This window comes from Nelumbo nucifera, chromosome 1 (genome assembly GCF_055504915.1).
Source record: "Nelumbo nucifera cultivar China Antique chromosome 1, China Antique-T2T, whole genome shotgun sequence".
In the NCBI taxonomy this organism is placed as follows: domain Eukaryota; kingdom Viridiplantae; phylum Streptophyta; class Magnoliopsida; order Proteales; family Nelumbonaceae; genus Nelumbo; species Nelumbo nucifera.
Window position 1 is genome coordinate 108,864,382 of NC_142649.1, and position 14,884 is coordinate 108,879,265.

Sequence of the window (14,884 nt, forward strand, 5' to 3'; positions counted from 1 at the left end):
TTAATTGAGGTTTAAATTATAAATTGAAATACTTCTTTTCAACTCATTCAATTATCTTTATTTAAATCTTATATTTCTTTAATATATAAACAAAAAAAATTAGATAAAAAATATAAAACATTATAAAAAGAAGAATCTAGCCAAATACATAAGTCTATCAATGATAGTTGAAACTTTACAACTTGATTCAATTATCACATATTTAAATGAAATATTTATGTAATCAAATTTGAATTTTACAATCTATACATTCAATTAATAGTAAAAAACAAAAAATACATTTTTAATAAGATGCTTACTAGTTTGTAGTTCCATAAAACACCGTTTCTCACTTTCTCTCTCAATTTGAACAGTTTCCAACCCGACGGTCCCAACTCCAGTTGGCCCCTCCTCCCTCTGCACAAACTTCGGAGTCTCCGCTCCCTGATTCCTGTACTACAAACACTCACCTAACTTGATTTCGTCTCGTTGATTTCGCCCTCATAATCTTCACTTCTTAACTATACTCACCTACTCTGCTCTTCTGCTTTGGAGGCTCGTTCCATTTCTCTCCTCATTTCAACAATGGAGGCCACATCTCTCTCGACCTCGCTTTTATCTCGTCTTCCTTCTTCCTCGCTTTCTCACAAGGCCCTTGATCATGTCTTCCTACCATCTTCCCCTGCGTCGTTTCAAACAAGAACCTTGTCTTATCGAACCTCTATTTTGAACACCGGATCCCACTTCCAGCTGTCTGAATCGAAGTGTCGAAGAAATCTCATTTCTTGCTGTTCTGGGAATGGGGCAGACAACAGAGACAATGATGTTCCCATTGAAAAGCGTATGCCTTATTTCAGAAACCACTCTTCACATTTTCTTAATATAAGTTGATTCTGAATTTTCTGGAGCATGGTGGCAGGGTATCCAGCATTTCCAACTGTGGTGGATATTAACCAGATTCGCGAGATTTTGCCCCACCGGTGAGTCATCTTGCTGTGATTTCAACATATTGTCTTGAATGACATCTCACACGATTTTAAGTTTGAATTTGGGTTGTTTGTGTTAGGTTTCCGTTCCTTTTGGTGGATAGAGTGATTGAGTACAATCCTGGTGTTTCAGCTGTTGCTATCAAGAATGTAACAATAAACGATAACTTCTTCCCTGGACATTTCCCTGAGAGGCCTATTATGCCTGGTGTTCTCATGGTCGAGGTATATTGTTCATGTCGTGGTTCGGTTTTATGGACTAATGACATATTTTCTTTCTTATTTTATGCATTTTGTGTTTAAAGCAAAGGCAAACGTGCCATACATTTTCCTAAGTGTGGCGGCTATTCAGTTGTGTTGTTCTGTGTATGATTCTCTTACCAATATCTAGCCTCTGAAGTTTGATAATATGTTCTAAACTTTTAATAAGTGCCTGTCTATGTGCTTTCGAGGGAACCAATTTTCAGTTTAGTTTCTCTTAGCATTTGAAACCACACCATTTTAATATGAAATGGTTTCATTTTCTTTTCTTTTTTTTTAACAAAATCTAATTGAACTCATCTCTTTGAAATTCTGAAGTGATAACATTCCAATCCCAAAAGGTTTCTGATAAAAAAAAAAAAAACATCCCAATCCCAAAAGTGATTCCATTTTAGGTTGAGAACTGAACCAATGAAATACATGGAATCTGAACCAATGTTTTGTAAACTGTAATTGAATCTTGAACTATAGAGAAGGTTAAGTCATACCACAAAGTGTAACATAAATTGTACCAATAAAAAAATGTGTATTATAAATTGTAAGATGTTTAGATGATATACCATGTACACTAGAAGCATTAGATGTATAACCAATTTTAACTTAATTATCAAAAAACAAAAACAATTTTAACTTGAAAGCCAAATCTTTACATCAACACCCCATCTTTCTCAACAAGCTATCTAGTTCAGATCATGATGCTATTCTTATCATATCATAAATTATAAGATTTTGACAACTATGATCTGAACTAGATATTATTAGCATCATTATCATCATCTAATAGTGGGGGAATCTGCAACAAGATTATGGAGTGGGTCCTGATTATTCCAGAGTTCAAGGGGGAATGTAAAAGGTCTTTTGGGTTTGGTTTTTGGAATGTAATGAGTTCTGATAGTTGGGGGAATTGATGTTCTATTCTGGATTTTTTTTTTAATTTTTTTTTTCTGGTTGGAGTTGTTTTCTTGTATTGGGTGATAACTCATTACCTGTAGCTTATGCGTTACTTTTCCTTTTTTATTGAATAAATTTTCCTTTTTTCCTATTATAAAGAAAACAACATCACCATCTAAGCTTTACTCCAATTATATGTATATGGGGTTGGGTACATGAATCCTGTTTTGCCATTCCATTCTGTTTAGTGCCATATCCATTGTTAAATTATTAGTGCTAATCGTTTCTTACTACTTCAACCCATGTCCTTTTTGTTCTGCCCTTGGCCCTTCTAATCCCTTCAGCTTGCAACAGATAGCTTCTTCTTATGGGTGTTGTAGATGGTTCATTTATGAATGTTATCAAACCATCTTAGTCTACTTTTTCTTATTTTATCACCTATTGGAGCTACTCCTAGGTTCCTTCAAATGACTTCATTTCTAACCCCATCATTTCTAGTTTTTTTACTCATCCATCTCAGCATATACATTTCTACCATACTCATTTTTTTGTACATGTTTCTTGACTGCTTAACACTTTGCTCCATATTGCTGGTCTTAGAACTGTTTTATAGAAATTTTCTTTTAGCTTGAGTTGTATTCACCTATTATTAGCATATGGATAGAATGATATGATCTTTACTGCTGAAATGAAATGATTTAGGCAGATGCTAATGGAGGATTGAGGTACATGCCCAAATTGTCTCTACTCTATATCAGTCATGGTATCTGATTGGATTAGTTCTGAATTTCAATGATGATCAACTTTCTGATGTAGCTAATATGTCATTGGAAATCCCTGTGTCTTACCATGAGTATGTAGTTTCTGAACTGGTTGGTATATTGTGGTAAATTTCATAAGATGGGCAATAGTTGAGAATACTTACAGTACAGGCGTGTGGTGTGTCACCTATAGTCCCTTGATGACTTGATGGTTTTCCTTGTGAGTCTAAAGTAAACTTAATATTGTAGAAATAGGCATTTTGTATTTATTTTGTTTGTGATTATATATGGGTTATCTCCACCAGTGCAGACTTTTCTTACACTGCCAATCCCAAGTCTGGATAAATGAGGGTTGTGTCAGCCTGGCAGCCAAAATAAAAACCTTTAGCCAGTCCAATATGAATACAAAGTAGTTGACTCCAAATAGTTGGGACTAAGGCTGAGTTGAGTTGAGTTGGATGTCATTGTGTATGGTTGGGGGTTGGGGTTGAAGGTGGGAAATAACTCTAAACCTTTTTATCTTTTCAAATACAGTTGGAGAAATTATGGATTACTTTTAATTGCTTGATCCAATAAATTGTTTGTTGACGTTGAATTGTTCTATGCTTTCATCATAGTATGTTAGAACAGGGGAACCCGAGCCCTTATATGAGAACATGCAATTGGTGTATGAGGTGTATAAGAGGAGAGGTACACATCAGCAATATAACATAATGATGTAAACACATTGTAACAAGAATGTAATAAAAAGGTCTAATCGAATTGTAACAACTTACCAGGTTGCAATATAAATAAGAAGGAAGAGGGGAAGAGGGAAGAGGCAAGAGGCAGGAAGGAATTAATTTTGTTTCTCTCTCTCACTCTCACTCTCTCTCTCTCTCATTAGAGCTTGGATGCCAAATACGAGAGCCACATCCATGGAGGTGAGAGTTGACTAGGTGGAGGTCGAGCTACACCATGTCTCCGGTGACGTATGAGAAATCAAAGAAACAATGGCAGTCGTCCTACGTCATTTGGAATAGAGCACGTTGGAAGTGGGTAGGGAAGTCGAGCAAGAAGGGGGTAGCCAAGGCAGCAGTCAGCAGGGAAGCTCAAGCACAAACAAGAACACCAAGCTGATCTTTCCAATCTTCTCCAGGGGCAATCCAATTTCTTGGATCTACAGGGTTGAGAGATTTTTTGAATACAATGAAACACCTGGACACGATTGAGTAGCCCTTGCAGCCCTCCACCTAGAAGGGGAAGCAATCCTCTAGTACTAGTGGTACCGGCGAGGACACCCACAATTATCTTGGATGGATTTCACCGACTCCCTCTGTGTGTGATTCAAAGCCTCATGTTGTGAAGATTTTGATGAGAATCTTGCAAAACTGAGGCAGATTGGTAGCATGAGAGAGCAAGGTTCAAAATATCGATACACACCAAGCTGGTCTTTCCAGCCTTCTCTGGGGCAATCCAATTTCTTGGATCTACAGGGTTGAGAGATTTTTTGAATACAATGAAACACCTAGACACAATTGAGTAGCCCTTGCAGCCCTCCACCTAGAAGGGGAAGCAATCCTCTAGTACTAGTGGTACCAGCGAGGACACCCACAATTATCTTGGATGGATTTCACTGACACCCTTTGTGTGTGATTCAAAGCCTCATGCTGTGAAGATTTTGATGAGAATCTTGCAAAACTAAGGCATATTGGTAGCATGAGAGAGCAAGGTTCAAAATATCGATACATGCCGATACCCCAGTAGGGGTATATTGGCCTGTATCGAGGCTCACCTCTCCATTTTTTTAGTTTTTTCTTCAATCTGGTTCATAGGGGTTGGTTTAAGGTCCGTCTACCCCCTGAACCGTGGTCTAACCTGAAAGACCCACTATAGGGGCATATCGGGAAGCCCCTAATACAATACGGTCCGATACATATTGAAATTTTGAACCTTGTGAGAGAGTACTAGATGGAGTTCAAAAGATTGGCAGTCAGAAGAAAAAACTTTTTGAGAAGAAATGACTATTTAGAAAGTTGCAAAAATTCAAAAGAAAGTAGCAGAAATCAGAGTTCAAGAGGAGAGAAGAGAAGAAGAAGAAGAAGAAGGTGGCAGCAACTTGGGTTCAGAGAGAGAGATTTTTCGAACATAATCTCTTCTCTTACTCCCTTCATTCTATTTCATTAAGTTAAACTTTAGTAATTTACAGAGAAGCCCCTAGTTGAGCAGAAAATTAAAAAGAGATAACATAAGAAAGAATAAAGCCCAGATTAAGGCCCATTGCAGCAAAGAACATAAAAGATAAAAAAGGATAAACAGCCTATGGGCCATTCGGCCCATCTTCTCTACACTCCCCCTCGAGCTTAGCATAGATGTCAATCATGCCAAGCTTGCCAGTATCATGCTGAAGTTTAGCCTTGGGAATGCCCTTGGTGAGGAAATCAGCTAATTGTCCTTCAGAGGTGATGAAAGGTAGACACACTTCTCTAGAAGCCACTCTTTCTCGAATGAAGTGTTTGTCAACTTCAATATGTTTAGTTCTGTCATGTTGCACTGGGTTGTGAGCAATGTTGATGGCGGTGCAAATAGGAATGACCCATACTAGCCCAGTATTATCCAAAGCCTATAGGGCCCTGAGCCAAGAGAATTATCAGCAACAACTTGGAGATTTACTACAGCGGTATGTAGATGTCTTCCAAGAGCCATTAGAATTACCTCCATCACGGGAACATGATCATAGGACTCCTCTTTTGCTGGGAGCACCTCCAACAAATTTAAAACTAAGACCTTACCACTATCCTTATTTTCAAAAAAAAAAAAGCAAATTGAGAAACAAGTCCAAGAGCTGTTAACTAAGAAATTTATCTAACCTAGCTACAACCCGTTCCCCCCCCCCCACCCCCCCCATTCTTCTAGTTAAAAAGAAAGATGGATCATTGGAGGTTTTGCATTGATTACCGAACTCTTAAAAGGAGGGTAAAGTATCAGCTGACTCAGAAAAACTATTAAGGACTTGCGGGCATTCTTGGGGTTGATAGGATACTACAGCTGCTTTATTAAAGGTTACGGACTGATTGCAGCCCCACTAACAGCCTTGCTCAAGAAAGATGCTTTCTCTTGGTCCAACAAAGCCCATGAAGCATTTGAGGCCCTCAAGACAGCTGTGTCATCTCCACCAGCTTTGATACTTCCAGATTTTACCAAAACTGTTGTAATAGAGTGCGATCCTTCGGGTCTCAGAGTGGGTGAAGCATTGATGCAAGATGAACAACCCATTGCCTTTTTTTTCGAAAGGCTTTATCTTCTCAACAAGGCAGCACATCAGTGTATGCTTGCGAACTAATAGTGGTGGTATTAGCAATCCAACATTGGTGATACCATCTATTGGGCCGCAAATTTACCATCTGGACTGATCATTACAGCCTTAAGTTTTTACTTGAACAACAAATACTCTCAACAGATCAGCAGCGTTGGGCTTCTAAATTTATGGGCATTGATTACTCAATTGAGTGTCAGCCTGGGCCCACCAACAAGGTGGCAAATGCTATGTCAAGACAACCAAGTACTGAACAACCCAACTTACACCAATTGCATGTATCACTGCAGCTGACTTCAACATTGTGGGACCAACTGAGATTGGACGCTGAAAATAGCATGGACCTTCAGCAAATTAAGGCCCAATTAGTACAAGATCCACACTCCAAACGGGATTCACACTCAAGGGGAATATTCTGTATTACAAGAACAGAATTATGCTACCATCAGACTTGGCCCACCTAAGTTCATTGTTGGACTATTTCCACACCTCCCCATTAGGTCACTCTGGGGGTGCTGTCCACCTACAAGCAGGTATCTTCTCAATTCTATTGGAAGGAGATCTAAAGTCTATCCAACGTCATGTAGCAGCTCCATATGTCAACAGTGCAAATATGAGGTGCAATCACCATCAGGCCTATTGCAGGCACTACCCATTCTGAGTCAAGTTTAGGAAGCTATATCATGGACTTTGTCACAGGTTTACTGATATCTGCAGGAAAATCAGTTATTTTGGTTGTGGTGGATAGGCTTACCAAATATAGCCACTTCTTGGCCTTGGCCCACCCTTTTACTGCCTCAAAGAGGTGGGCAAACTTCATGGGTTTCCACAATCTATTGTTTCAGATTGGGACCCAATCTTTATTAGCAACTTTTGGAGAGAGCTTTTTAAGCTCCAAGGAGTTCAATTGAACAAATCCGCTAACTACCACCCTCAGTCAGATGGACAAACAGAGGTGGTCAACCAATGTGTGGAGAATGGAGACATACTTAAGGTGCTTCACAGGGACCAAACCAAGGCAATGGACATACCCCTTTCCATGCATTATATGGCAGAGACCCACCACCACTTTTGCCATATGAACAAGGTTCAACACCGGTGGTTTCTCTAGAAACACATTTACTGCAATGGGATGCCACACTTAAGCAGCTATGCCACAATCTCACTCAGGCCCAGCAATGGATGAAACATTACTATAATAAACATCATCACCAGGTCAATTATGAGGTTGGTGACATGGTCTATCTAAAGTTACTGCCATATAAATTCCTCTCCACTCAAAAACAGCACTGGAACAAGTTAGCACCACGTTTTTTTGGGCCTTTCAAGATCGTTGAATTAATTGAATGACTAGCTTATCGTCTTGATCTTCCATCAGACTCCAGCACCCCGTTTTCCATGTTTTAGTTCTAAGGAAGCGCCTAAAGCCACATGCAATCACTCAGCCCACCCTCCCTAAATTCTCTGCTGATATGGAGTTGCAAATGGAACCATCGAGTATAATTGATTTCTGCTGGGCCAAAAATGGCACTCACGTAATACCAGAAGCATTGGTAATATGGACTCATTTACCATAAGGAGAAGAAAGTGGAAAGAGGCAGGAAGGAATTCATTCAGTTCATCTCTCTCTCTCTCTGTATTTTACTCTGGAGGTCAGTTCCCTCGAAAGAAAACCGACTTAGGCAGATTCCTAACTATAGTATCAGGTCTTCTCTAAACACTTGTTGACAATCTTAGAACTAATTATATCATGGAAAATTCTGTTCCCCTTCCGCTACTAACATATTTTGGATGCTATCAGGGAAAGACATCTTTCTTCATTTCTTTTTTGATTAATAAGATATCTTTCTTCAGTCCATATTACAATGTGTTAACTGATGTATCAGTTGGGTTTCCAGCTGTTCTGATTCAGATTGGTGGCCTTTTAATGAAGCTACACATTTACACTTACGAACATGAATCATCCTTGATAAATTTCTAAATGTTTGGAACAAATATTTCTTGGGTGTTCAGAATTTGATTATTCTTCCAAAGTAATGTGAAGCAGTAAAAACTAAGGGTTTTCAAAGATTTAAGTGATATAGAGACAACATTCTTTGTTAAGTTGTATGGAACTATCACAACAGATGAAACATTGAGAAAAATCTAAAACAGAAAGGTCTTCTATGCATGTGACTAAACCATTTTAGTCTACTTCCTCTCATTTTCACGTATTGTGGCTACTCCTAGGTTCCTTCAAATGACTACATTTCTGACCCTATCCTTTCTAGTTTTTCCACTCATCCATCTTAGCTTCACCTATCACATAAGATTCCGGATGCACGTCTTAAATTTTCACATCCTTCTCTAATTATATGGGTGACTTCCTCAATCTCTCCCATGTTATGAATTATCAAACCAAAGTATCAAAAAAAGATCACATTGAGTTAGCTTTTGGTCTCCAATCTTAAGTGTATCTTGATTTGCACTCCTATTATTATTAAATTTATATATCATGTACCTGAACCCATATAGTTAGGATAATGCCTGGATAATGTCCACAAACTTAATTTGGTCCTTATTTTAAAACCTCTTGTTTCTTAAGAATTTGTCCACAAACTTAATTTCAATTAATCGTTCATTAGTTTCATCAATTAAAATAATGTCATCAGAAAAAAGAAAAGAAACTTATGGTGATCCTCTAACTTCTGCTAACTCAAAAAGAGAATAAGTCATTATTTTGATAGATAAAAAGAGAAATAAGACATTCATCAAATCCTAAATCCTAGGTTTTAGCAAAATTGACATAAACTCATAAAGCTTCTTAACACAATACCGTGGAGACCAAACAATCACTACCACAGGCTACAACCAATCTAATACTTCTTAAAAGAGTCAGCCCCAACCCTCCTCAACCATCCAATTCTGAGGAACCAAAACTAGGCTGCAACATGCACTCCTCAGAAATGGTATCAGAATTTTTAATTCACTCTCTATCATCTAATTCCATGATGACTTCTCTGGCAAAATCTTCACCACCTAGGAAGAACAGACCCAATTCCCAAGTTCTTGCTGACTTGAACTTCCTTATCAACCAACCAGTCTAATTAATCCGATTTTTTCCTTAATCTAATATCATTCTCTGCCAAGATACACTGTTTAGGATTATACCACTCTTTTCCTCTTCCATTGATTCTGTCCTGTTGAATCACATCAGTCCCCACCCCCCCTTCATAACTGTCCCAACTTGGTATAATTACAAGAATCTGAAAGCAAACTTTGAATACTTCAAAAAGATGAAACATCTAACCTTTTTCTTCAAAATTTATCCTCCAAAATTCTCAACAGCTGAAAAACTCACCAACATTAACCAGATCCAAGGTTTCATAAAAATTCCTACCTCAAGACATATTGGAAATGTCTTCCAACTTATTTCTAGAAAGTAACTCAGGAATATGTCCACTATCTCTGAATGTCTTCTCTTGTATACTCTCTTAAAGCTCTTACAAGGACCAGCTTCCTTTAATATCTTCAAATGGGAGAAAACTTTTGTTACATGAATTAGAAAGAGGGTTATGATAAAAGGATAGTGGTGTTCCTTGAGGACTTCTTCCATTCAGTGGTATGTTGGTATGGAATTGCCACTAACAAGGGAACCACATGAAATAGTCAAAGTTACACTCTTTCTTTGGAAAACATAGATTATCATTTCCTATCTTAGTTTATCCAACCTTTTTTTTTATGTTTGCAAAATATATACTGTCAACTAAATGTTCGATATCATTCTTTTATTGCATATTTGCAATTTCTATGAACTTGTATTTAAGATTTTGTCAATTTCTTGATTTTTAGGTATATTTTCCTTTGTGTTCAACTAGTTAATACCTAGGTATCAAAATAGTCGTCACATGACTTGGCAAGGAAAAAATGATTAATCATTGCCTAACTACATTGACAACACTAGTAAGATTGTAACAACATTCTACAAACTAATAATATACCATTTCTTCCTTTATACATGACATAATTCTATAATTTCTAATGGTTTTAGTCTGGTGGAGCTATGTTTTGATGCTAGGAATAGAGGTAGTCCAGAATTTAGGGTTCTCTTGTGTAATACAACAATCTATAGGTCTAACATGGTAAGCAACAAAGTGCTTCTTATAGAATGCTGCTAAGTTGCCTTCAAAACTATAAGATCACATACCACTGTGAAAACAATAGGGGGTTGTGAGAGGCTTGCAAGGAAAACTGCTAGCCTTGTTTTCTGGCCCAGTGGGGTTTGGGAACTCGCTCAAGGCAGAATTGCTTGCAGCACTACAAGGAGCACAAATTGCTAATGAAGGTGATTGAAGGAGACTCAAAATTGGTGGTGGGTTGGTTAAAGGATCCAGAATCTGTAATATGGTGCTACAGGGATGAGATAAAAAAAAAAAATCTTATGGATCACTAAGAATATGTACTTGAGGATGCAATGCGTGAGGAGATCGGCTAATGGGTTAGCAGATGCTTTGTCCACGCAAATGGTGAATAGGCAGTTTTTGTTTTGGGCTCACTTGTAATTTTTTCTGTTTTGTTTACATAGAGGTACCAGCTCGTGCCTTTCTAAGGGACACTTGTAATGCTTATACTTTCAGACTTAATAATAAAATTAATCTCATTTATCAAAAACAAGGTATTTTGTTGCTTTTTATCTCTTCTGGTCCTAGACTTCACTTCTGATGTTTCCATTTTCCACACTATTTTCATATCCTTGTACTTCTGGCTTATTATACATTTTTTTTTTTTATATTTTAGGTTATTGCTGGCTAATTATGTAGTTCATAGCTCATAGATGCTGTATCATGGTTGTTTTCATATAGTAGTAATCACTATTTATGATTTCCAGATACCCATATATGCCTAGTGTATCAGTTTTGGACATGTTACATACCTATAAGACACTAGATACTTCTTGGAAACTTGTAGATATGCTCTACAGAATTGATACTCTTAAAATATGTAAAATAGTTTGTTTTAACAAATTATAAAAAATCTGTACATGTTGGAAATTTAATTAAAGTCGGCAACATACAAGCCTTGACAAATGAAAGTCAGCTTTAAAAACTAAGATATTAAAGCATGAAATAAACAGATCATATTCGATGCCCATATCCATAGCTGGAATTCTAGAAAATGAAGAGTTGCATTCCTGTTTCCATATCAATTGTCTGTGTGAGTATCTCTGTCTGGATATCATAGATCACCACATAGCTTGTCCAATGAAATCTATTTATATTCTCACGCAGAGAACCATGGAATAGCCCAAGGATCCCTAATGATGGTCCAATTATGTCATCTTTGTTGGAATTGTGGAGGGAGTTTACTCCCTCCCCCCTCCCCTGGGCCAATCAAAAAATGAGATAAAGCATTTTCTTCATCACATAAAGGTCTCAGTGGTCATATAAGCCTTCTTCTTCTTCATTGGTAAGTGGATGGGCTAAACAATGAGATGTAGCGCTCCACCAAATTCCACAACCCTGAGGGTGGAATTTGATCCCAGGCCTCTGCTGCAACCAATAGGGGTGCTCACGGTTTGGTTAACTAAACCGTGGGTTGATTTTCTGGACTGAACTGAACTGTTCGTTTTTTCAATTTAACCAAACTGATGCAACCGGTTAACCGCGGTTTGGGTTTTTGGTTTTTTTTATGCCCTCAATATTAAAGAAAAGGGGAAAAACCTTCCCTGCCGATGGTCTGGAGAGAGTGAACACTGAACAGAACTGTGAACTGAGATTGAGATTGAGAGAGAGAGAGATGAGAGAGAGAGAGATTGAGCGAGATGAGTGACTGAGACTGAGAGAAGAGATTGAGAGAGATCAGTGAGTCTGAGTGTTGAGTGAGAGAGAGAGAGAGTGAGAGTGAGATTTCAGATTTGAGACGAGACGCCAGATGCCGGTCTGAGAGAGTGAAGGCTGAATCTGAGAGGAAACGCCAGACGTCGGTCGGAGGCTTGCCTGTCGGTAGGTCTGGTTTGTTGGGGAAGAAGAGTATGAGAGAGAGAACACAGAACAGAGAGTGAGGTGAGACAGACACAGTTGGTTGCCTGGTTGGAGTGTCGAACGTCAGTGACTCGATCGTTGGAGGCCGTCGGTGATTTGGTCGGAGGGTGGAGCACGAGAATAAAGGCTTGAAAATTTTTCGATTTTCAAGATTGAGAGATTGGCACTCTGGCAGAGGCCGAAACTCTCTTTGAAACTTTCAAAATTTCTCTTTGAAACTTTCGATTTTCGATTTTCAAAGTTTTTCAAAGAGAAAGTGAAAGTCTCTTAGACTGCCGAAATTGTTTATTCGATTTTCAAAAAAAAATAAAATATAATATATAATATATATAATATTATATAAATATATATTACTGTATATATATATATCGGTCGGTTCGGTTAACCGCCGGTTTTTTTAAATGGTTAACTGAAACCAAACCGAAACTATTAGTTTTTTAAAAATATCGTACCAGAACCAAACCGGCCGGTTTGATTAACCGATTTTCGGTTCAGTTTTGGTCAGTTTTTTCAGTTGGTTCAGTTTTTTTTTCTCACCCCTAGCAACCAGCCAGAGACCTTACCAGAAAGCTATTTGGCACTTTGTAAATTCATGGAAGCTTTGCAGTGCTTATTTTCCTTTTCTCACCTTCAAAGGAAAAATCTTTTGTACTTTCCTCTAGTTTTATATGCGTGAACATTGAAACAAGTCTGGTGCTATCAAAACTCATAACATTCACTCGGTTGAAAGAATCATTTTCATTTTGGGGGGGTGGGGGGGGGTGGGATGGGGAACCAAAGTACCAAACAGTGGACCGGCTTGCACGCTTAGGCCATACAAGTTAATAGGTATTCACATATAACTTCCCATTAGATCTTCAATATATCTGCAATATGGATTTGTGGGTTGTACTATCCCAAGATTGGTGTAACTTTTTTTTCTTCCTGATCACGTAAAGTAAGAAACTTGCTACCTTCTTTTATTATTTTATAAGACTGTCTTTTGCTCTATCCTGGTGGGTTCATTTTGTTCTCGTTTTTGCTCTATGGTGTCAAATAACTCTCTTGTCTGGCCAGAAGTTTTCCCTCAGATGGACTTGATATCCACCATCAATTGCTTATATTTAGATATAACTACTAGCATTAGATTCATTTTCAGTTCTCTATAAAATTCAGTGTGTTTTTATTAAGAGAAATGTGAAGTATCTTTAAACCACAGAAAGACAAGCATAAAAAGGGTTTTCTGCCAATACAGAAGATTTTAGGGGTGTTATGTCTTATCCTTTTGTGATTTAACATGGTGACCTATTTGCATGACACATGTCTTTTACGGTTCAACTCCCTAAACAATTTAACAAGTTGGATTTGACTGCTGCAGCTTGTGGTGACACACTTTATTGTGGTAAACTAAATAGAGATGATAATCTTAATCTAAGCCTCTCCACATCCTGAGTAACTGACTGCCCTTGTGTTCTAATCCACGTATATCAGCTTCATTACATGTTGGTTCTCAGCATCATAGAATTGCTATAATTAAATTGTTGTGCATACCTTTGCCTTTATTGAGTTGGCATATGAAAATATCATCTTGACTCATGATGGGTATTGGTAAATGTGATATTTGAACACAGGCAATGGCCCAAGTTGGAGGGTTGGTCATGCTGCAACCAGAAGTGGGTGGCTCCCGTGAGAATTTCTTCTTTGCGGGAATTGACAAAGTGAGGTTCAGGAAACCAGTGGTTGCAGGGGACACGTTGGTTATGCGAATGACACTTGTTAAACTGCAGAAACGCTTTGGAATTGCAAAGATGGAAGGGAAGGCATATGTTGGTGGTGAAGTAGTTTGTGAGGGCGAATTCTTGATGGCTACTGGAAGTGAATGATGCGCACAAGTGTGAATCTGTTGCCTTGTTCTTTTTTCCTCCATAGAGATTGCTTAATTTTGATTTCCAGCCTCCACCCAAAAATTATCAAAAAGCAAAAAATATCACCTGAAATTTTAAATTATTAGGACATATTGATGTCAAGCGCAGATTTCCTGCAGAACATGCTTCTTGAGACATGGCTGATTGCTTGTTGGCATCCTGCACCTCGGTTTTATGCAGAAGGTATTCTTTCATAGAAGAGTGCGACGGCAGTACCTAAAGTCCTAAACTTTAATATTTTAGGAAATGACAGATTAAACCGATTTTATTGCTTAAACACTCTCTGAGAAAACTTGTGTCAATTTCCTGTAGTCTGATCTCCACGCAAATGTTACTAAGGTGGATGATCCTTTCTATCTTGGATGGTTTCTCAACAATGACTTATATCTTTACTATTGGAAATTTGGATTCTCTTGAAAGAAGCTTTCAATAGGGTGATTACAATAGTATGATGAGACTTTTACACCCCATTCCATTGCCAGGTATTGATTGCACCATTCAAAGGTGGGGGCACCTTCAGTTTTTCCTGCATGTGAAAAAATAGCACTTTAGCTCAGTTCATAAAGAGTATAAATGCAAACATGTACAGTGTAAATACATATAAAATACAAGGTTTTATATTCTACATATTTGTATTAGTAACGCGCCTTTTATTTCCAATTTTTTGAGACCGAGTGTCTGTGAGACCAAAGAAAACTGAACACGGGATTAAGCGGTAAGAAATGAACCGAGAACTTACAACAGTTTGACAGGAAAAAAAGTAGCTCCCTATAATACAATAGCGGGA

General features: G+C 37.9%; 1 protein-coding gene across 1 annotated transcript; it reads left to right on the forward strand.

Moving 5' to 3' along the window:
- Positions 1–320: 320 nt before the first annotated feature.
- Positions 321–14,567, forward strand: LOC104605933 (uncharacterized). Its single transcript, XM_010270891.3, has 4 exons — positions 321–820; positions 899–959; positions 1,046–1,190; positions 13,804–14,567. Exons 1-4 carry the CDS (start codon positions 565–567, stop codon positions 14,053–14,055), a joined length of 714 nt encoding a protein of 237 aa, XP_010269193.1. The 5' UTR covers positions 321–564; the 3' UTR covers positions 14,056–14,567.
- The last annotated feature ends 317 nt before the right edge of the window (positions 14,568–14,884 follow it).